The 24,652-nt window shown below is 42.8% G+C and overlaps 1 protein-coding gene across 1 annotated transcript in view; it reads right to left on the bottom strand.

Moving 5' to 3' along the window:
- scfd1 (sec1 family domain containing 1) overlaps positions 1 to 24,592 on the bottom strand; it is a 72,044-nt gene extending 47,452 nt beyond the window's left edge. The window contains exons 1-10 of the mRNA XM_080750749.1: positions 24,544 to 24,592; positions 20,533 to 20,603; positions 19,384 to 19,472; positions 18,141 to 18,231; positions 17,817 to 17,939; positions 17,507 to 17,594; positions 16,807 to 16,896; positions 16,003 to 16,058; positions 15,066 to 15,151; positions 14,471 to 14,570 (exon numbers count right to left, since the gene is read on the bottom strand). Coding sequence (XP_080606875.1) covers positions 14,471 to 14,570; positions 15,066 to 15,151; positions 16,003 to 16,058; positions 16,807 to 16,896; positions 17,507 to 17,594; positions 17,817 to 17,939; positions 18,141 to 18,231; positions 19,384 to 19,472; positions 20,533 to 20,603; positions 24,544 to 24,574 — 825 coding nt within the window. The 5' untranslated portion in view covers positions 24,575 to 24,592. The remainder of the gene's footprint in view (positions 1 to 14,470; positions 14,571 to 15,065; positions 15,152 to 16,002; positions 16,059 to 16,806; positions 16,897 to 17,506; positions 17,595 to 17,816; positions 17,940 to 18,140; positions 18,232 to 19,383; positions 19,473 to 20,532; positions 20,604 to 24,543) is intronic.
- Between the last annotated feature and the right edge of the window lie 60 nt (positions 24,593 to 24,652).

Raw genomic sequence — 24,652 nt, 5'->3', positions numbered from 1 at the left:
CTGTGTGTGTACTTTCTGCTTTTTTATGCAAACTGTAAAGCAATCATTCAATGTGTGTGTGCGCGCTGGCGTGCACTATAAGGAACAAACTACTGGAGTTCTGTTTAACGTGTGTGCTGTGTTTAGGATGGCCTGACCTAGGATCATGGTCTGTTAGCCGTGAGGCAGCGAGATGAATGGCTGTGCAACAGTGAGATGATAATGCCCGTCTAGGATCAGTTTAACAGCAGGGGGAAAAGATATTGGTGCGTGCGTAATGCATGCGTGATGCGTAGCCTGCTGCCAGGATGATGAGAAAGCAGCCGCGACTAAAAGTTAATGTAACCCATGTGAACTATAGGGTCACTAAGAATGCACCTATTTATGTGGTTTAGAGGTGTAATGGCATTTCGTTTCCACTAGAGGGTGCACTACACTGCACTACTACTGTCTCTGTAATTCATGGTGTAGAAGTAGAGAATTGCATTATGGGTACTTCCTCTTTAGAGATCGTTGACATTGAATGAAGGCCAGAGAGATTCTTCTCTGATAAACTTGGTATGAAATACACCAGAAACACACCACTAAATAATATTTCATGGTTGAATATTTCAGTATGATATGATAGCTAATAAGCACTTCTCTTATTAGAGTCCCTGTGATCCTGGAGGAAAACGAATTCAGGCAAACTTTGTTTGTTGTGAACCCTGGTGAGTGAAAGCTGTGTATTTCACTGGGCCTCAAGCCTGTGTTTATGTAGCTATTTCTCACATGTTTGTATGCATTGAGCCTGAAACCTTTCTTATAAACCAATCAGGGGTTTGATACTATTGTGTCTGATGTTTGAATATACTCTGGTGCACTCTGTATCACTGTATTATTGAGTTAGAAGCTAATAGATGCTAACCGCGAATTAGCATCTATGCTAACTGAAAACACATGGGTCTTAAAACATGCTGTAGCATGCTGAAACACTACTAGTGTATTCTATATATGGTGTTTACATCAAAACCCTATGGTTTGAGTGGATTAAGTCCATTTCATGTTTGTAGTAGCCACAACTACATTGTATTTGTACAAGTTGGAATAATATGAGTACATTTGTCCTTTGTTGAAAAGTTCATTATTAAATTCATGATTAAAGGGCATTACACTAATTTTGGAGTATTAAAAGGTTAAAAAGGTTTAAAAAGAATTATATTTTATGTTTAAAAGGTGAATATAAGAATTTCATTGTAAATAATTAATGCATTACAGTATGCTGTTTAATTTCATTTAATGTATTTCTGTGGTCAATGGTTATACATGATTTCATTGTAATTGAAGCATATCCTTACTCATTGGTTATGTGTTGAAAGAGATTAAGAAGAAATAAGCTAATGAGGTATCATTAACTTATAAGAACATAGAGTAATTTGGTATTCTGCACTTTGTGTAGATTGGTTTTTTGACAACCCCAGAAAACTACAAGTCTGAATTCTGTTGATGGATGGCGAGCTACCTAAGTGACATCTGTGGACGGTTGGGAGCGGTGTGGCCAGCCGCATGACCGCTGCAGAGGAACCTGTTGGATTCGACCTACGGAAACAGATAAGATCTGAAGCTGCTACCTCTGCCCGAGGAGCAGTGCCCACACATTTACACTGACGCCTCACGCCCGAGGTCTTCCTTTTCCCCACTGCACACACATGGGGAACTGAACTTTGAGAACTGAACCGAATAAGGAACCTGAACTAGCATATTCTGAATCCCTCTCAAAGGGAACCCTCTCAAAGGGAACACTAAGAGAAACCCTACCAGGGTACTTTAAGGTTAAAGGGTTTTAACACCCTATGGACACTTTATTTTCTATTTTTATTTTAAGAGCTCTCTTTGTTATTTTCATTGCAGCGCTGCTACTGTACATATTGACACTGTTGTGTGCACCAATTTGCTATTGTTTATTGACTGACCATATTGTTGCTGTTGGAGGCAATAAAACCAAGTCAAGTCTGTTCAACTCAATTCTAACTCTGTGGGTTATTTTAAGGGCAACCACCACCGAACCTAGGTAGATGTCTAGCGCCTCTCGTCCTCTGTCATCGGGGTGGGATAGGGGGCGCTACACAAAAGTGGCGAGCGTAGCCAGGAGTGGTTTGAAGCTCCTTTTGACCTTTTCACTTGAAAGTTGAACAGATTGACACTTTTATTGCATTCCTGGGTGAATACTGATACCATAGACATGGATGTTATTCAAACTGAAAACGTTAAAATACCTAATTCCGTCATAGTAAGCGGAGTAATTGGTGATGACACAGAAGTTGTTGAACATTTAGAGCATTTTGGTGCTATTGAAAGGGTATTAGATGTACCCACTGTTTCAGGGAAGCCTAGAACCACAATCATTGTGGAATTCAAAACGGGTGAACCAATTGAGTCGCTAAAAGATCAGTTGCCCTGCAACACATCTAGTCGGCAACCAGATATTGTCTACCACATTCAGCTTTTGTCCGAGTGGTACACTGCTAATAGAAGCTCAAGCTTAACTGATACTTACTTAGCTGATCTTAAGGGCATTGCTATGCTAAGTGGGGCAGACTTTGAGAAGGTTTTACTTGAGGAGTTGGCTAAAATTCAAAAGTCAACTAAAAGTAACACCACTGAACTTGAACCAGATGTATCTGTAAAACAGTCTGCTATTAGCACAGCCCAAACTGAACCATCAGCTAGCGACAAAGACAATCCTATAAAAATAGGCTCTTTGACTGACTCCCATGGACATGACTCACCCCAGTACACTTCCCTAGGTGCAGAAGCATCCTCTCTACATAGGAAGCGCACCTTGTACTTACCCCCTGAACAACTCACCACACCTGAAGTCCAAAAGGTAGTGGTTGAGCACATCATAAAGAGCAATGACATGCCTTCGCAGTGGCATGGTCCTGCTAAATTTAGACCCTTCTCAGGAAAAACACCATCTCCAAATTTTGAGTCTGATTATGATACATGGCGCAGTAATGTAGAGTTCCATCTCACCGACGGCGCAATGTCTGACAAACATACAGTCCGAAGAATAGTGGAGAGTCTTCTTCCACCTGCTGCCAATATTGTAAAGCACCTCGGTAATAAGGCTACTCCTCATGACTATCTCCTCCTACTCGACTCAGCGTATGGCACCGTCGATGATGGAGACGAGCTTTTCGCGAAATTCCTGCACATTAATCAGGACTGCCCCGAAAAGCCTTCAGCTTATTTGCAGCGATTACAGACAGCACTCAGTAAAGTTGTTAAAAGAGGCGGCATTGCTGCTAGTGATTCAGAACGCCAGCTGCTTAAACAATTCTGTAGAGGTTGTTGGAGCAACGATTTAATTGCCAACCTCCAGCTCGAGCATAAAATCAAACATGATCCACCCTCATTCTCTGAGTTGCTTCTTATGCTACGTACTGAAGAGGACAAGCAAGCTGCTAAGTCCAGCCGAATGAAACAGCATTTGGGCATCCATAAGACCAAAGCCCAGTCAAACTCACTCAAAGTGGGAGAGTATGGCATTGATGATACTGACACTACGGGAGATGGCACTATTCCCTTAAATGCCCAAAACATTGAAAAACAACTTGCAGAGTTACAATCCCAAATGGTTTCTCTGAAAGCAGCACTTAGTACAGGTTCAAACCAGACATCTGCTAAGCCAAAGAGAAAGTCTACACCCAAGGCCTCCACTGAGGTGAAGAGCTCACCCACCGCCACCGGTGAGTCCACGAACGTTGTCACAAAGAAGCCTCGACCAGGGTATTGTTTCAACTGTGGTGAAAATGGCCATATTAAGCCCTCCTGCCCCAACGAAGCAAACCCAGAACTAGTCGCGGCGAAGAACAAAGAATTCAAACAAAAGCAAATGGCTTGGGAGGAACAAAATCAGCAAAATTTAAACTGACATCAGTTCCTGACGAGGGACAGACAGGAACTGAAACGAACAAATGTCCCAAAACTCAGACTAAGGCATCCATTCAGTCTCATGATGTAAACTGCCAGGTTAAGCTACCTATACCTAAGGGGCTTGTAGGACAGAAGTATACTGCTAATGTCACTGTGGCGGGAGTCAACTGTAATTGTCTCCTTGACACAGGGTCACAAGTGACCACTATCTCTGCTTCGTTCTACAAAAGTAATCTGTCAGAGACACCCATCCAACCCATTGATGCCTTAGAGGTTGAAGGTGCTAATGGTCAAAATGTCCCATACTTAGGCTATGTGCCCCTCAACCTTAAGTTCCCCAAGAACTTTATCGAAACAGAGCCTGAAGTTTCTACTTTAGCGTTAGTAGTCCCTGACTTACGCAGTAGCTTTGACTTACCTGTACTAATTGGAACCAATGCACTTGATGTGCTGTACGATGAACACTGTGATGGTAAAAACCCAAATGACCTGTCAACTGTCTATGGCTATAGACAGATCCTCCGTACGCTTAAGCTCAGGAATGAGGTCAGCTCTACAGGGAAGATGGGCTTAATGACTCTCAAATGCAAATTACAGCAAGTAATACCTGCTAAGGAGAGAGTCATCTTGGAAGGCTATGTTAAAGCCGACACCCCCTGCGGATGTGCAGTTGTTGAACAGCCTGCCGAATCAACTTTGCCTGGTGGAATCCTTGTAGAGAGCTGCCTTGTTATCTTGCCTAAGCAGAGTCCTTTCAAATTACCTGTATGGGTCAGGAATGAAACTGAGCATGACATAACACTTCCCGCTACCTGTGTCATTGCAGAGCTTCATACTCCCGATAAAATCTATGACAACTTACCTGCTTCAACCAAAAAGGCTGATCCTGTGACCTGTTTCCCTGTTACTGCCCAGTCAGTAGATGAACCTGCCAAGACAAAACTGACATTTGACTTCAGTGATTCCCTTCTTTCAAAAGAATGGCAGGACAGAGTAACACAGAGTTTAACAGCTTATGCTGATGTTTTTGCCCAGCATGATCTGGATTTCGGACATGCGTCCAAAGTGAAACATCACATAAATCTAAAAGATGAAACTCCCTTTAAACAAAGGTCCAGACCAATTCACCCAAACGATTATGAAGCAGTGAGGAAACACCTGCAAACACTCCTGGAGGCAGGAGTGATTCGCGAATCAGAATCCCCCTACTCCTCACCAATCGTGGTGGTTAAAAAGAAAAATGGTGACGTACGTCTATGCATCGACTATCGCAAGCTCAATTCCTTGACAATACGCGATGCATATGCACTTCCCAATTTGGAAGAGACTTTCTCAGCCCTTGCAGGATCAAAGTGGTTCTCCGTAATGGACCTAAAGTCTGGTTATTACCAGCTAGAAATGGAGGAACGTGACAAGCCGAAGACCGCCTTCGTATGTCCCTTGGGGTTCTACGAATTCAACCGCATGCCCCAGGGCATTACCAATGCGCCCAGTACTTTCCAGCGGTTAATGGAGCGATGTATGGGAAATCTTAATCTCAAGGAAGTACTGGTCTTCTTGGACGATGTTATTGTCTTCTCGAGTACATTAGAAGAGCACGAAACGAGGCTTCTCCATGTCCTCCAGCAGTTGAGAGAATATGGGTTGAAACTATCCCCAACCAAGTGCCGTTTCTTCCAGAACTCAGTCCGTTATCTAGGCCACATTGTTTCCAGCAAAGGGGTAGAGACCGACCCTGAGAAGGTCAGTGCCCTCCGCACCTGGCCAAAACCGCAAACACTCAGTGATCTTAAATCTTTCTTAGGCTTCGCCGGGTACTATCGCCGGTACGTGAAAAACTATTCCAAGATAGTAAAGCCTTTGAATGATCTGACCGGAGGCTACCCACCGTACAGGAAAGGTCATAAAGTAAAGCCTTGTCCCGGGAAATACTTTAACCCCAAAGAACCCCTTACCCAACGGTGGACTCCTGCCTGCCAGGAAGCCTTTGAGGCAATCATAGACAAACTCACCACAGCGCCAGTACTTGGATTCGCTAATGCAGCGTTACCGTATATTCTCCACACGGATGCAAGCACATTTGGTCTAGGGGCTGCCCTATATCAAGAACAAGATGGCGAGATGCGAGTTATCGCCTACGCGAGCCGAGGACTCTCATCTAGTGAAAAGCGGTACCCAGCTCATAAGCTAGAGTTTCTAGCCATGAAGTGGTCTATTGTGGAGAAATTTCAAGACTACCTTTACGGGAACACGTTCACGGTAGTAACCGATAATAATCCATTGACATACGTCTTGAAGTCCGCCAAACTGGATGCTGCTAGTTACCGATGGTTGGCTGCTCTTTCCACCTTCGACTTCAACATCAAGTATCGGGCTGGCAAAAGCAACCAGGATGCAGACGGCCTTTCAAGACGGCCTCAAGATACTCTGGTCGATGATGATGCCTCCCTTGAGGAACAGGAGCGAATCAAACAATTTGCTTCTCACCATCTATCTTCATCTCCCGACCAGCAAGATCTACCAGCTGACCCCATTAATGTCCTGTGCCACCGCCATCTACTAAGTGAAGCAGATGACAACCTACCTTCTATCACCTTGGTAGAGTCCCTTGCTCTTACTGCTGATGCGGTACCAGACATATATGGCGATGAGGAGACACAAGGTTGTTCCACTATACCTACCTACAGCGAGGAAGAACTCCAACAATATCAGCGGTCTGACCCAGACATTGGACATGTCATTAACCTGCTGGAAGCTGGAGATGAAGCCAACTCCAACCTCAACCCTGACTCCCTAGAGTTGAAGTTGATGCTAAAGGAGTGGAAACGTCTGGAATTGAGAGATGGTCTTCTCTATAGAACTCGCAAATCGGAAGGTGAAACCACCTACCAATTAGTGGCACCTAAGTCCCTACGATCCACCATTCTCACGTGCCTCCACGATGATATGGGGCATATGGGTTTGGAGCGAACTCTCGACCTAGTCCGGTCAAGGTTTTATTGGCCTAAAATGGCCGCCGAAGTGGAGAAAAAGATCAAGTCATGTGGCCGTTGTGTCCGAAGGAAAACACCTCCTGAAAAGTCAGCACCCCTTGTGAACATAAACACAACGCGACCCATGGAACTAGTATGCATGGATTATCTATCCCTGGAGCCTGACAGTCATAATACCAAAGATATCTTGGTAATAACTGATCACTTTACCAAGTACGCTGTCGCTATACCAACAAAAGATCAAAAGGCTACGACAGTCGCAAAGAGTCTTTGGGAGCAGTTCTTCGTGCATTACGGTTTTCCGGAACGTCTTTTAAGTGACCAAGGCAGGGATTTCGAGTCTCAACTCATCAAAGAGCTCTGCGTCCTTGCCGGTATCACGAAAGTACGCACAAGTCCCTACCACCCAAGAGGAAACCCGGTGGAGAGGTTCAATAGAACTCTTCTCGGCATGTTAGGTACCTTAAGAGAAAAGGATAAAACTCACTGGCGTGATTATGTAAAACCCCTAACCCATGCCTATAATTGCACCAAGAACGATGTGACCGGGTTCAGCCCGTATGAGTTGTTGTTTGGGCGCCAGCCTAGGCTACCAGTGGATATTGTGTTCTGCTTACCTGTCAGAAATGGCTCTCCTAAATCTCACTCCCAGTATGTGAAAAGCCTGAAAGCCCGTCTGCAGGAGAGTTATGAGATTGCCACCAGGAATTCTCAAAAGGTTGTGGACCGAAACAAACGCCGCTTTGACAAGAATGTAAGAGAGTCAACCTTGGAGGAAGGTGACCAAGTGCTAGTACGGAGCTTGCGCTTGAGAAACAAACACAAACTTGCAGATAAGTGGGAATCTACTATCTACAAAGTTCTTAAGAAATTGGGAGACTTACCTGTGTATACAGTTCAGCCCATGGATGGAAACGGTCCCAACCGAACCCTACATAGGGATCTCTTACTCCCTTGTGGTGACCTAATAGAACCAGAAGAAACTGAACAGGCCAAACCAAAGGTTCCCCGGCCAAGAACCAGACGTAGTCAACCTCAGTTCCCTGAGGAACAACCCTCTGATTCTGAGGATGAATCTGAAGGTTTCTGTCCTGACCAGTTGTCAGTTATACCTGGGGAAACAGTTGTTGAAACTTACGCAATCCCAAGAAGACAGCAACGAACTGCTACTCCAGCAGAGGAGAGTAAACGCTTACCGGCTATGCCAGTTAACTCCTCGACCTCCCAGCCTCAGGATGAGCCAGATGTGGGCGGTTCCGCTGAGTTGCCTACTGAACCTGCTGAAGCTCCACCTGAGACGCTTGATGGAGAGGAGCCAGAGATTATGGTCGAGCAACTTCCTGCTGAAGAGGAGGATAACTTACCGGATGTGACAAATGAAATCCCAGCTCCTGATGAGGACAACGATGATGAATCAGTAGATGAAATCCCAGCTCCTGCTGAGGAAGACAATGATGACTCAGCAGGTGAAACTCCAGCTGATGCTGAGAACGTCAATGATGTATCTTCTATCCCCGAGGATGGAGAAGAAGTTGAAGTTCAACAAAACACTGAGGTGGAAGTTGAACTGACCTCTGAGACAACAAGCACAGAAGATGGAAATCCACCCATTACAGATGGAGAAACTAATGACTCTACACGTAAATCTGACCGACCACGTAAACCCCCTGACCGTTTTCACTACCTTCAGTTGGGTAAACCCTTAGTCTCCTTTGCACAGAGTCTCTTAGAGAGTTTTAATCTAGCTCTAGACTAGGGATGCGGTATCGGTACTCGCGGTATCGGTACTCGCCCCGATACAACCCTATTTTGCTGTACTCGTACTCGCCAGATACTTCTCACGGCCGCGGCCGATACCGAGCAGGGGCGTCACAAGGGGGAGAAAAGTGGGACGGAGTTACTAGGGCTCAAGGTGAAAGCCAGGGCCTTAATTATTTTATACTTTTGCTATTGAAAAATAGCAGATATGCAAGCTCACAGTGCCGCACTGCAAGCTTGCAGATCTGCTATTTTTTAAATACCCCATGAAGAACATTCATGGGGGGCCACCGGGCCAGCAGTGAATCCTTGTACCCAGGGCCCAGAATTTGGTGCGACACCCTTGGCAATGAGTGCACACTGGGGGAATCACGGGGATCAGACAAGCAGCAGGTTGGCGCGGTGCGGTGCGGTGTTGTTTGCGAGAGGAGAAACAATGTCTGCAATTTGGACATATTTCAAGATTTGTGAGGATGACAACACCAAAGCAGAGTGCAAACAATGCACTAATAAAATATCAAGAGGGGGTTCTGCGGCCGCCTCGCCTTTCTCTCTCTCTCTCTCTCTCTCTCTCTCTCTGGAGGGAGGAGGAGCGCGACTGTGTGTGTGTGTGTGTGTGTGTGTGTGTATGTGTGTGTGCGCGCGTGTGCGTAACTCACGTCTCACGTTGCTGAACGTCGCTCCATAAAACAACAACAAACGATATTTCCAAATAAAGTCCATAGGAGTCGTAGATATGGACAACACGTGTTGTCCATCTAAGGATAGCATTTCTAGTTCCCTTTATAGAGTTTAAAACGACCTATTCCACCGGAGCTAGCCTATTAGCATGGACGGGACCTGCACTGTGTGTGGATGGAGGAACACGTGTTGAAAAAAAAAACAAGAATTGACACAGTCAATATATAAGCTGGTCAGATGTGGGTTAAAAAGGCAGGGAGGTTGTCTATGTACAATGAGTGGGGGCAGAACACAATAAGAAAGCTAATACAGGTAATGGTTCATAGTAAAAAATAAAAAATAAAGCAATTTAAATACATTTTGTATCATTAATTGTACTCGTATCGGTACTCGGTATCGGCGAGTACTCAACATGAAGTACTTGTACTCGTACTCGGTCAGCAAAAAAGTGGTATCGGGACATCCCTACTCTAGACACTATGACTGAGTATGATGGTTCCTCCATGGACCGTAGAGTAACGCATGAAGGGACTCATGCAGAGTCAAGGGGGGAGGGTGTAACCCATGTGAACTATAGGGTCACTAAGAATGCACCTATTTATGTGGTTTAGAGGTGTAATGGCATTTCGTTTCCACTAGAGGGTGCACTACATTGCACTACTACTGTCTCTGTAATTCATGGTGTAGAAGTAGAGAATTGCATTATGGGTACTTCCTCTTTAGAGATCGTTGACATTGAATGAAGGCCAGAGAGATTCTTCTCTGATAAACTTGGTATGAAATACACCAGAAACACACCACTAAATAATATTTCATGGTTGAATATTTCAGTATGATATGATAGCTAATAAGCACTTCTCTTATTAGAGTCCCTGTGATCCTGGAGGAAAACGAATTCAGGCAAACTTTGTTTGTTGTGAACCCTGGTGAGTGAAAGCTGTGTATTTCACTGGGCCTCAAGCCTGCTGTTATTGTAGCTATTTCTCACATGTTTGTATGCATTGAGCCTGAAACCTTTCTTATAAACCAATCAGGGGTTTGATACTATTGTGTCTGATGTTTGAATATACTCTGGTGCACTCTGTATCACTGTATTATTGAGTTAGAAGCTAATAGATGCTAACCGCGAATTAGCATCTATGCTAACTGAAAACACATGGGTCTTAAAACATGCTGTAGCATGCTGAAACACTACTAGTGTATTCTATATATGGTGTTTACATCAAAACCCTATGGTTTGAGTGGATTAAGTCCATTTCATGTTTGTAGTAGCCACAACTACATTGTATTTGTACAAGTTGGAATAATATGAGTACATTTGTCCTTTGTTGAAAAGTTCATTATTAAATTCATGATTAAAGGGCATTACACTAATTTTGGAGTATTAAAAGGTTAAAAAGGTTTAAAAAGAATTATATTTTATGTTTAAAAGGTGAAGATAAGAATTTCATTGTAAATAATTAATGCATTACAGTATGCTGTTTAATTTCATTTAATGTATTTCTGTGGTCAATGGTTATACATGATTTCATTGTAATTGAAGCATATCCTTACTCATTGGTTATGTGTTGAAAGAGATTAAGAAGAAATAAGCTAATGAGGTATCATTAACTTATAAGAACATAGAGTAATTTGGTATTCTGCACTTTGTGTAGATTGGTTTTTTGACAACCCCAGAAAACTACAAGTCTGAATTCTGTTGATGGATGGCGAGCTACCTAAGTGACATCTGTGGACGGTTGGGAGCGGTGTGGCCAGCCGCATGACCGCTGCAGAGGAACCTGTTGGATTCGACCTACGGAAACAGATAAGATCTGAAGCTGCTACCTCTGCCCGAGGAGCAGTGCCCACACATTTACACTGACGCCTCACGCCCGAGGTCTTCCTTTTCCCCACTGCACACACATGGGGAACTGAACTTTGAGAACTGAACCGAATAAGGAACCTGAACTAGCATATTCTGAATCCCTCTCAAAGGGAACCCTCTCAAAGGGAACACTAAGAGAAACCCTACCAGGGTACTTTAAGGTTAAAGGGTTTTAACACCCTATGGACACTTTATTTTCTATTTTTATTTTAAGAGCTCTCTTTGTTATTTTCATTGCAGCGCTGCTACTGTACATATTGACACTGTTGTGTGCACCAATTTGCTATTGTTTATTGACTGACCATATTGTTGCTGTTGGAGGCAATAAAACCAAGTCAAGTCTGTTCAACTCAATTCTAACTCTGTGGGTTATTTTAAGGGCAACCACCACCGAACCTAGGTAGATGTCTAGCGCCTCTCGTCCTCTGTCATCGGGGTGGGATAGGGGGCGCTACATTAACTTTAAGTAACTAAAAGTAGCCTACATTTACTTGAGTAGCCTGTACTTGTAGGTATTTGTACTTGAGTCGAATTTCCAGTACTTTCCTTCTAATCCACTCATTTCGGATCCTATTGTAGGCTATTTGTATTTAATACCCAGCGATTTATTTTTAAAACATTAGTCTTTTTGCAGATATAAAGTAGCCTACAATAACAAACACATAAACCATGCTTTTACCAGTAAGACATTCGAGTAGGCTACTTTTTCCAAGAAGCAACGCAGACGAGACACGGAAAAGGAGAAAGACACTGTTCCCCTCGGCCTCAATGTAACGTGAAGGTCCCTCCACCATTCTCTCTCTCTCTCTCTTGAAATAGGGTAGAGTGAGCTTACTTTGATACAGAGAGAGAGAGGAATTCGCCTTTGAACGTTCGCTAAATTCGACACAAGGGCGAATAAAAAACAGACGCCTTTTCGCTTTTTCGAAATTCGCTTTTGGTGTGGATGCTTCCATTGACTTTATAAGGTTTTAAAAAAAAGGCGAATTATATGCTAATTCGCTATTCGCCAATTCGCCCTCAGTGTGTACGGACCTTAACACTACTAATATGGGTTAAAATGCTATATTAGACCCACCTGAGTAGAATGAATTATACTGGAATTACACACCCATTCTTTGTCCACCCTTTGCCAAGTGTGAATATCATTACACAGTGTAGAGAACAAACTGCAGGCAACTTGTGCGACGGTAAGCAGTAGGCTAAACAGTCTTTCTCGTGCATGATTGTGTGATATGTTTGGAACTAAAACAGAGGTCAAGTCAAGTTTAATTTACAAAGATGGAAACGGGCTACGTGCCCCCAAATGGCTTCACACAGGCCCATTGTTGTGGTCCAGGACTTTTAAAAAAGGTTTTCGGTAAACATTCTTTCATCATTAGCTGGTTTTGATTCCTGTGTGAATAAAACCAGATGGCTGCGAGTCTCAGTGTCCCGGTCAACAACCAGGGGCACAGAGCTTGGCCTTTCTGGCTTATGGTGCAAGAAGCTATACTAAAATCATAGTGTGCTATGTGATACTGATGCAGTCTGGACAACATTGTAAATCAAACATCTAGCTAACAACGCAGCTTGTCAATTGGCTATTTTCTGCAAAGATATTTAGTGTAGAGAGAAAAAAGGAGGGGGGGCTTGTATAGCCTCTGGGGGGGACCCCGGTCAACTAAGTCAGTGGTTCTCAACCTGTGGCTCGGGACCCCCAGGGGTGTCCCCAAATTATTTTGGGAACATAAAGTTTAAGTGTATAGAGTGTATCTGCACATTTCTAAAGTGACAATTCAAGGAATTGTCAAATATTAGTCAGAAATTGTGAAAATAGACGATCTACATGCTCACAACGCTTCGCAACGCGAGGCGTTGTGAGCATGTAGATCTGCTATTTTCACAATAGAACCGTGTTATACAAAATGTAATGCCTCAACTCTTAGTGCTCGTCAGGGTGGGGGGGGGGGGGGGGGGGGTATGATTATTAAAATATGATTATTTTGGGAGTCGCGGCCTGAAAAGGTTGAGAACCACTGAACTAAGTCAGGGTTTAAGTGGTTAAACAGTAAAGAATCTCCACTATTTGGGGAAGCTGAGTGGGTGCTGAGCTCTCTGGTAATGGGAAGGTCGCAGAGCATAGCTATTCACCATATCAGTATGTTATTACTTGACAACTACATTTGATGGGAATGTCGACATTGGTTGGAACCCACTTAACTCTCCTACTGCCAGATTATTTATTTATTTATTGGGTCTGGTGCCATCAAAAAGCGGTTACCTTTGCGACGTTATAGTAGATAGATAGACATTTTTTTTTTCTTTTTTTTGATTGTGCAATAGTGCACTTTGGTCTGCCAGGCAGCAGAGGGCGGCGTCATGCGAGAATGAATGTGAATTTGCCTGTTATGTGTTGCCGTACATTCAGACCAGTCACTGGCCACAGAGCCTCCGGGCCAGAGGAAATCAACAAGGAAGTGAATTGGTCTCCGTTGATGTTAACGCATAATGGCTTTTTTACACCATCACCGCGGAAAATGTGATTACAGTACACGGCGGCGGGACCCCTCATCAGCTTACAGACATCAAACCAAGGTACAAAAGAACGAGCCAAAGAACGTACAATTGGCATCGAGGCTCTGTAAAAAATGGGGCGAACGTGAACGTTCAAAGCGTAGAGAGAGTTAAGCTCTGTTTAAGTCAACTTCCTCCTCACTTTGCTGTCCCATCACTGACCCTCTCTCTGCAGGCCACTGAAGCCTATTTGCTAAATAATTTTGGTCTGGAGGTAAATATACTCTACAGCGGGGGTCTTCAACAGGGGGTCCGGGACCCCTAAGGGGTCGTCAGAGTTACTACAGGCAAATCTTTGTGTGATAGAAACCTTTTTTCTCCTTTTTTATATTATACTTGAACCCTAGCGTCCATATTCTGAGAACTTTAGACAAAAATAGCATATCTACAAGCTCACAACGCCTCGGCTATTTTCGGCAAAGAGGTTTGGTGTAGAGGGGAATAAGAGCAGACTAAGTACAGAGTGAAAGGTCAAGTATTGATGGTTCAAGTGGTTAAATATCTGAAAATACAAATTGACATAAATCCAAAACACACTGACTGATGATTGTGCTGTCAAACGATGAAACTACAGTATATGGAATCTATGAAAAGGTTGTGGGGGTCCCTGCTTCATCTCCCTCTCAACTAAGGGGTCCTTGGCCTGAAAGCGTTGAAGACCCCTGCTCTACAGAGACAGACAGACAGACAGACAGACAGACAGACAGGGGATTCTCACCAGTACGTCATGGATCAGAGCCTGATAGGTCCAGGTGTGATGTAGGGGCGTGGCCAGGTCAAGGTTCCTGTCAGCCAGGACAAACAGAGGTCTCTGGAAACTAGTAGAGGGATGCAGGGTGGGAGGAATGAAAGATACATTTAAAAAAAATCATTCATTCAAGGATACCATGTAATTCAATTCCTAATTGGATCTCTCTTGAAATACTCTCTAACTATAGCTAGTTCTTAGGCTACAAAGTCAATTTCAATGTGACTCCAAATCAAATTCTTAAAACTCCCTTAGCAGTTAATAACAAGGGATTTACCTTAAAGTAATAATATAGTTAGACTTAATTGGGGCAAATTGTGAGAGTTACTTTTGTGCAACAAAGTTGTACTACAAAGTATTGGATAGGGCTTAAGTGGTTATGGAAGATAATTTCTAACAGTTTCTTGCACCTGTACTTGTGTTGTGCTCTGACTTGTTAACAAAAAACATGAAAGAAAAGCTCTCATTGTTGATTGTAGTGCTTACTGCTTATACTATCTTCTTTTCTCTAAAAGAGGAATCACTTCATCTTGCTGTATTCAAAGCAAATCCTGCTCTTTCTCACCTGAATTGTCCAGCTGCGATGTTGTCTCCAGTAAACAGACTGTTCCTGGCATCACGAAGGTTCTCACGTAGCTTCTTATCCAGCTTCTACAAACACAAATATTAGGTTTTTAACAGTTTTACTGCCAGATGTTATCATTTATTTATTGGGTCTGGTGCCAGCAAAAAGCAGCTTACCTTTGCGACGTTATAGAAAAAGAACTATTACATTTTTTTAATTTTTTTATTACATATGTACTTTGGCCATACTGGCAGCAGAGGGCAGCCTCATGCAAGAATTAATGTGAAATGGGCCGCTGCGGCTTGCCATAAATTCAGGGCGCAGAGTCGCATCAGAGCAATAGATCCACAGCGAGCAGCCAGGAAGTGAATTTGGACATCATTGACGTTTACGTGAGGTGGAGATTTCAAAGCAGCATTACGGGAGATGTTTTTACTGTACACACCCGCACGACCCCTCATCAGTTTACAGACATCAAAACAAGGTACAAAAGGACGAGCCGTATTGGCATCGCGCCGCAGTCAAAAATGGGGCGAACGGGAACGTCCGTAGCAGTAAGAGAGTTAATGAAACAAATGTTATAAACTCATACATTTAGGTTATTATCTTGTTGTTAATAGGGTTGGGATCCAGAACCGTTTGAACCGAATCCAACATTGAGGAACCGGAATCGGTATATCAAAGGTTTTAACGAAGACCAAAACGATATAGATTTGTTAAAATATAGGAATCACAGTAACAGTTAAAGAACCGGAATCACTCAATGGATCCCAACCCCATGAAACATTATCATCAGAAGTAACTCCCGGTAGACACATTCTATAATCATTGAGCACAAATGTTCCGCAAAATACACAGATAATTTCAAATTTCTAAGTTACAGGCTTAAAATCAAGGACTTTTCCTAGTTTTTCTCATGTAAAGCATGTTAACTCACCACAGCCACCATCTCTGCTGCGTTGCCTCTGGGACAGCGGATGATTGGAACAGCACCTACGCAACACAACATCCAACAACACGCATGTTCATATTTCAAGATCTTTAATACGTTATTTGTGTTTTCCATATTTTGCCGTTTGATTATCTGGCTCATATATCCCATAATCTCATCTTATGTTATCGTGAAAACTATACACCTGAATCAGGTTCTAATAGTAGAGAACAAACCCAAAATCATTTGCTTTAAACTAGGCCAATATGAAATGCCAGAAGGGAGGGTCTTACTGCATCAGGAGAGATCTTTCTCACACAAAACTAGCGGAAATAGCAGATCTACAAGTTCACTATGTGGTATTGTTTTACTTTTTTTTTTTTATAATAATAAAAAGAAACGGTTTTGGACAATAAAAGGTTTCCACCCGACAGCAACGACATGTTGCTGTCATTTATGTAAAGTTTCTGTCACTCAAACTGCTGAAGCCAGTGGGGCCTGAGGTACAATAAATAAAATAACCATTTAAATGAACCATAGCATCCCTATTCTGGGGCGAAGATGTTTTGTGTACAGGCCAGGGAGAAAAGGAGTGGGCCTTGAATAGACCCCTGTGGTATCCCGGTCAACTAACTAAACTAGGGGTTTATATTATGGTGGTTAAAAAATTATGTGTGATAGTGGAGGAGTGGAGGTATCTTCTGCTGCCACCTAGTGGACAATAATGAACACCAATATCAACAGAAGAGCCAGCAAATGGCAGAGAGGGAGGCGGAGGGAGAGAGCGATGAAGAGGAGGCCGGTGCTCACCCAGAGTGACGAAGAAGCAGAACAGACTGTCTACGATGGTGTCCATGATGGCCTCCATGTCTGTGTCCACCAGGTCTGTCCTGTTGATGGCTACACACACACACACGCACACACACACGACAAGCTAAATATACATGTCGATGGCCAAGACGCAAAACCTTCTATTTGAAAAGGTCACTTTGTTGGGAAAATGAAAAAGAAAATGTGTGTAAAACACCAAAACCTCCTATCTACTATTTCTAGGTAAACCTCATCTGCAGCCGACAACATGCAGATAGGAGGTTTACCTAGAAATAGTTAGGCTATTCTTTGTTAAATAACACTTTTTACAGCACTTAATTGAGATCAAGACATTCTGCAGGTCTGTTACAAGTATTACCATTAACATTTTTTATCAAATGTTTCACCACCTGACACCAATCATTAGCAATCAACAAGGCAAAGCAGATAGGAGGCTTTGAGCTTAATTTTGCCACTTTTGCAAACCTGTCAAATGTCATGTTCTAGTCACATGACACTTTTGGCAAAACGAGGGGCAGAACGATCTTGCAGACAGACTGACCATGTGCAGCATAGCCTGTCTCATTTCAAGTGAAATCCAAAATCATGACATTTTCAGATAGGAGGTTTTGGCCATCAATATTGTTCTTCTACAGTATGTGAGTTTATATGTATATTGATGTGCGTGTGTCTCTCTCACCATGGTATGATATGAGCTCTTTGTTCTGATGACAGAGAATAAACATGTCGTCTTCCAGAGTGATGAAGTTCAGATACTGGTCATACACCTGCACACACGCACACACACGCACACACACACACACACACGCACACACACACACACACACATGCACACACGCGCACACACGCACACACACAGAGTCTGGTGGTCATTTCACGCTTTACACTCACTAAAAGAAAAGCCTGTCAAATAGCTGATGTGGATACAGAGGTTTTGTGAGGAAGGTGCATTGGTGACGTCCACCGGTTTACGAAGTAACACAACTAACCTTGGTGACTTGGTTAACCGCATTCGCAGCTAGTGCAGCACTGGCAATGTCCTCTAGTTTACTGCGGCTGATGGCTGAGATGAAGTTCAGATAGTAGGACTCATACAGCTGGTTCCGCAGGTCCTACAGACAGACAGGTACAGAGACAGACACATCAATGTGTGAATGTATACAGTATCTGTGTATCTAGTCTATGCAACTGATTTCCTGTATAACGGTATGGTTTGTATACTGTATTATGGATCATGGTTCATTGGTTCCTCTAGGTGTGTTTGTGTGTGTGTGTGTGTGTGTGTGTGTGTGTGTGTGTGTGTTGTTAGTTACCTGACAAATCCTGTCAATATTCTCCTCTGTTGGCATGATGAAGTAGATGGCTGGAACATCTGGGATAGGTTCTCTATCTGAATGAAGTAGACTACACACACGCACGCACGCACGCACACGCACGCACACGCACACACACACACTTTAGACACACTTTGGACGTACAAGGCTTCCACTCCACAATGTTTGTGTGTGTGTGTGTGTGTGTGTGTGTGTGTGTGTATGTGTGTGTGTGTTTCCATTAGCTAAAATTTACTAGAGTAGGATTTCAACTGACCATTAATTAAAGTCATATAATGTTTTCAATTTGCATGCATACATTGACTTGTGCGAATTGTCAGCGAATGCATGTTCACGCAATGAAAATGTCATGGCCCGATTATTGTGACCAAAATAATTTGCGATTTACGGTATTATTGCAATACACTTTTGTTAAGCACTTGAACCCCTGCATCCATATTCTGGGGCGGAGCGTTTGCCAAAAATAGCAAATCTGCAAGCTCACGAGTTAACGCATTGCAATGCTATTTTTGGCAAAGACATTTTGGTAGAGAGTGAAAAAGACTTTCTTTACAGGAGCGTTTTACCAATAGAGGTTACGGGATATGCAGCTTGGCAAAGGGTCAATTGATCCCAGTGTAACACAGAGGACAATTTCACAATAAATTAAAATCACTGCGTTACAATTATTATTATTTTTTATCACAATGAACGATAATAATGATTGTTGTCCCATCCCTAAATTGCAGGCAAGTGGCTTCCTTGGCACCATGAAACAGTAAACATAACGTAAAAAAGTAAAAGCTGAACAAGATGGAAAGCCTAACAAGTGTTCTTGAAGCCATTTTTATTCTGATGATGGGGTGTGGTTCCTCCCCAAAAGAACAGATCACAGTTTAGAGTGTTGTGCCATTAAACACAGAGTTACCAGGGGGTCGCTCCAAATGTCAATAAACTACATGCTACTGCAAATTAGCCATGCATTAGCCAAGCCCGGTTAGAACATCATCAAACAGCTTTGCTTAAGTTGTCAGACAGATGACCTGTTGTTAGCTCGTAGGTATAAATTACATGACGTGTAATACATACCTGTATAACTGACACATTTAACATTTGGATGCTAACTTTTAAACTCATGCCATCCAAAGAGTTATGGAAACTGTGTGTGTGTGTGTGTGTGTGTGTGTGTGTGTGTGTGTGTGTGTGTGTGTGTGTGTGTGTGTGTGTGTGTGTGTGTTCTTACAGGTGCAGTGTGATGCCCATATCTCTGAGCTCTTTCACAGACAGTAGAGGGGAGATGATATCCTGTCCAAAGCGGTCGTAGATCAATACCTGGATTTAACAGTGGTCAGAGGTCAGTCACACAGCAGGAAAATTAAATAGTTTTGACAACAGCAATGATAATCGCGACCGTCACGCCTCAGCTCCATATATGGACATATTGTTGTCAGTCTCATGTGGTCTATGACGTGAGACATCTATGATGTCAGACATCAGTCATCCCCATATTTGTCCAACTTAAAACAAACAACCGCGACGCGAGTCATACTTGAAAATGAATTCCGTCCTTGTTCCTTTTCTGCCCATACAGTATATGGAGATCCTTGATGTAATCAAAATTAAGTCCACATTTGGGAATGGCCATATATGGACATATTGTGTCAGTCTCTGTTGTTTCAGCACTAACTCGCCAAGGCTTCTCACCCTTATGCCACCTTACTGGTATCTATGTAATAGAGTAATAAAGACTGCTGAACATTTTCCAATACGGTTGGCAATGTACAGTATGATCTAGGAATTTCAGTTTCACTCAAGTAATAGCCAAACTTTCTGAAGCATAAATGAGAAATGTTAACCTGACTGGCCAGATGGTGGCAGTAGTGCGCACCGCCCTACTTTACCATCTGAACCTGCTCAGGGAGAGTTGATATCACTCGTTAAGTCCCGGGCCGGACCAATCAGCAGCAGCTATGGGCGGGCTCTGAGCCAATAGAGTCTGACTGCAGACCACGTTGAAAACCCAGGAGGCGGATTCTGGATGTATCGTCATGCAGACAGGCCAATATGAGTGGTTGGAGTTGGCACTCCCAGACTGTGATAGACAGACGGCCCCATCCAATCACCTGCTAAAGAACTTGAAAAAATGGCCCGCCCCTTACATCGGGTCTGCCAGAGCAAGTCCAGATGGTAAAAGTAGTGCGGTATATGCAGTATACGCACTACTGCTACCATCTGGCAGAGTCAGATTAGAGAAATGTAGTATCTATGGATCGATGTCCATATATAAAGTTTACTTTGAGTGGAGATGGATAAGAAGAATACACCGATACAGCTCAGAGATGTGTGAGCATAATAAAAGTTATGTATGTCAAGAATAACGTGTGTACGTCACCTTCCATACTGGTTCAGCTGCCGTGTTCTTCAGAGGAGGAGAGTTGAAGTTCAACATGCGCCGCAGAGCAGCTGAAGATGCGCGCGCGCGCGCACACACACACACACACACACACACACACACACACACACACACACAAACACACACACACACACACACACACACACACACACACACACACACACACACACACACACACACACACACACACAGTATTAAATTTAGGCCTAGAATTATTGAATGCTTTAGCTATGGTGCCACGCTGTGAGCTTGTAGATCTGCTATTTTTGAAAACAGTCTTGAAAATGTGTGCAAAACTTTGAATATATGTATTTTCAAAGCGAACGTTTGTCACTCAAATTTTGCTTCTGGGGGGTCCGTGGAACTAAATATTTTGAGATGTGGGTCCGTGGCCAAATACATATCATTTTGGGGGTCCTTTACATGAAAGGGTTTGAGAACCACTGACATAGTAGTCTCTCGAGAACAGACTAACTGAGCTCCAGTTAAGTGAAAAGGACCTTTTCGTTGACGATGGCTGGCCAGATTGCTGACATAGAAAAGACACTTATAGAATCGGGTCAAAATTCTAATTTTCACAATTTTTCAAAAATAGCAGATCTACAAGCTCTCGCTTGTAGATCTGTTATTTTTCAGTAGTTAAAGCATAAAATAATAATACACAATTACCCGTTCTGAATGGGTTAAATAGCTATTAAATAGCTGCTAATGCTATTACATTTACAGATTGCGGTCTATTCAGCGCGGACCAAGTTTTATGGGTCGTTTATGAAGTAGTGAAAATAGCAGATCCACGAGCTTGCTAGCTTGCGACGTGAAGTTCTGACCATTTTCACTAGTTTGGTTCCCGGGCCGACATCAAACTTCCCTTTTGGGCCTTGGGCTAAAACGTTTGGGAACCACTGCTCGAAACCATAGATTCTCAAACATTTTCTTTTGAAGGAGTTGGAACCATGGTTCGATGAAGGTTAGATATGTCTGACATGGCCAGATTTCATCCAAAATTGTCAATAGGCCTCGCCTATACTTTACGTAGCTGGGGACAAACCCCTGAGTTGAGAAGCACACCACACAGTTCTAAAACGTTTTGCGAAGAGAACACTCAACAGCACAGATTCCTAAACTTCTAAACCTGTAGTTCTAAAACATTTTTATGTCAAGGACCCCCAAATTCATAATATGCCACATATATGGCACATATAGGAGCAGGAGTAGGAGCCCACTAGGACAGCGATTCTCAGACATTTATTTCCAAGGACCCCCATAACTCTGAGACTGTACAAATGGAACCAAATGGACCCGTAAAGGCCTGTCCATACTTTCTCCGAAACCAAACCTTTCGTCGGTTCGACTACAAAATGACGTCACTCGCGACTTCTGAAAAGCATTACACCGAATTAGAGTACGGAAATCTGCACGTCGGAAAGTCGCAACTCTCCGAAGAAAAGTTCGGTTTCGGAGAGACTATAGACAGGCCTTAAGGGTCCATTTGGTTCCATTTGTACACTCTCAGAGTTACGGACCTGTAATGTAATTTAGGGTTATTATATCACTGTACCACAAGTCAGCACTCAGCATGGCCATGATTAACCCTCGTTTATCTTGCAAAATCTAGTAGCAACATGCCTGTTTAGTTTACAAATGTCTAAATGGTCTGGCTGTGTGACAGGGGTCATACCAGGTCAGTGTCTAGGGTGACTGTGAGGTCAGTGGCAGAAAGTCTGCCTTAAGTCAAAATGTCCTGTTCATTAAAGGTTGTCAACAATGGAACAAACTCCCTGTCACACTAAGGGCAATGTATGACTTGTCGGTCCACAATAGAGTAGGTCTACTTGTTTTAAACCTTTTCTATTCTCTTTTTCTTATTTCTTTTCTGTTGTTTTCAAAGTGTATATTGTATTTGCATGCTTATTGTGCCTTGTTAAGTCAGTAGTGTTGATGTTTGGGGATAACGGAAATTAGCATCTTGCTAAATCCGGTGTTTTTACATTGCTTCATGTAATGTTCATGAATATGCATTGTCACGTCTAAAGCCGGCATCATAGTCGCCTGGGCGGTGGAAGGCTTTACACCGCGGTGTAGTCTTTTCGAGTCTTTTTGAGTCATGAAACTACAACGTTACATCATTCCTCGCGGTGGAGAGCTTTCCACCGCGAGTCCCAACACATCTCTCTGTTTTTACTATCAGACAGACAGGCTCTACACCTCGTTCACTGATTGGTCAATCTAGACAAGTCAGTCACGGTGAATAGGACTCCACCGTGGCGTACTATGATGTCCTGCACTTATTTTCTGACTTGAGGTGGAAAGCTTTCCACCGGTGGATAGCTCTCCACCGTACACTCTGATCCGGGCTTAAATAAACAAATAAATGAAATTAACATTGCTAGTAGTTACTTTAATTACACTGTTGCTACTTGTGCCAGCACCAATTAAACCCTAAACCAGGGTTGCTTCCAACCATGTCAACCCACATACTGTTATTAAACAACAACATCCTCAGTGTTCATGTACCAATTAACACTCAGAGTGAGGAGGGTGTTACTGTGTATAACAGTGGTTCTCAACCTTTTCAGACCATGACCCCAAAAATAATCATATTTTAAACTAGGGACCCCTCCATCCTGATGAGCACCAAGAGTTGAGGCATTACATTTTGTTTAACATGGTTCTATTGTGAAAATAGCCGATCTACAGGCTCACGTTGTGAACATGTAGATCGGCTATTTTCACAATGTCTGCCTCTAATATTTGACAATTTGGCCAATGTTTCCAATTTGTCATTTTAGAGGTATTAAAAAGTCATTAAATTGTCAATTTAGAAATGTGCATAATACCCTCTCTATACACTTAAACTTTATGTTGGTACTGTTGAGTGAGAAAACAATGTTGCACAAAATCATCTGGGGACAACCCAAAATAATGTGCGACCCACAGGTTGAGAACCACTGTACTAGACTACTGACCACATTAGCCGAGATATTTAGCTAGTGGTTACCACATGCAGCACTCACTGTTTAGCAGTGGTGGAAAGTAACTACCGGCAGGGTTCCCACACATCTTTACCAATTAATTTCCAAAACCTTTCCAAAATATTTAACCCGATTTCCAGGACAATAATTCAGCCAATCTACATGCTCACAACGCCTTCACAATTTCTGCCTCTGAGGCGTTGTGAGCATGTAGATCTGCCATTTTCACAATTTCTGCCTCTAATATTTGACAATTTGGTCAATGTTTAATTTGTCATTTCAGAGGCATTAACAAAATCAATAACCAAAGACAATGCATAGCTATTTTTTTCCCAGGACCTTCCAGGACCCTTGATCAATTCCAAAACTTTTTTCTAATTTCAAAATATTTCCAGGAATTTCATGACCGTGGGAACCCTATACACATTACAGGTAACTAACTTTTCTCAAGTACTGTACTTTACTTGAGTAGGCTAATTCCAATGTCCAAAACGTATTACAAAACATACATTAACCACTTATACAAAGCCATATATGAATTCAGTACGTTTACTTTTAACAGTGTTTGTACATTGCAGCATTGATACTTTTACTTGAGTAAATAAAAAAATAGTACTTTTATCCACCACTGCTGTTAGCTAATCCTAGCTTGTGTTGAGCTTGACAGCTACCAACCATTGCCATAATGCCATTCCACAAGGTGTTTATTTATTTCATAGGCGTTTCATAGTCAGCGAGTTTTGCATTATTGTACATAACGGAGCATAAGAATAAGAAGAATGTCAGAAACACTTTGAATTAGAGTTAATTGACAGGAAGACGCTATGGCTGGAGTCATGATGGCACTCTCTAGTCTACATTGATTTACATCTCTGTCCACACGCCACAGACATAACTAAATACAAAATAAACTATTTTTCCGTTTGGAGGGGAATTATCACAACGTTACACACTGAGAAGTGCATCGGACTGCCAACAAACAGTGGAGAAATGACGGAAATGTTGAGTTTTGTCAAACCTGTCTGCTTCTCCCGCACGGAGGCCGCCATGTTTTGTGTTTATGCGGTGACGAGGCATCGGATGACGTGGCAGGGGACTGGTACTGTCTGTTGTTGTAGGATGACGTT

This window comes from Nannobrachium achirus, assembly GCF_963921795.1.
Source record: "Nannobrachium achirus genome assembly, chromosome: 20".
In the NCBI taxonomy this organism is placed as follows: domain Eukaryota; kingdom Metazoa; phylum Chordata; class Actinopteri; order Myctophiformes; family Myctophidae; genus Nannobrachium; species Nannobrachium achirus.
Note: the sequence above shows the minus strand (reverse complement) of the source record. Positions and strands in the feature narration are given on the sequence as shown.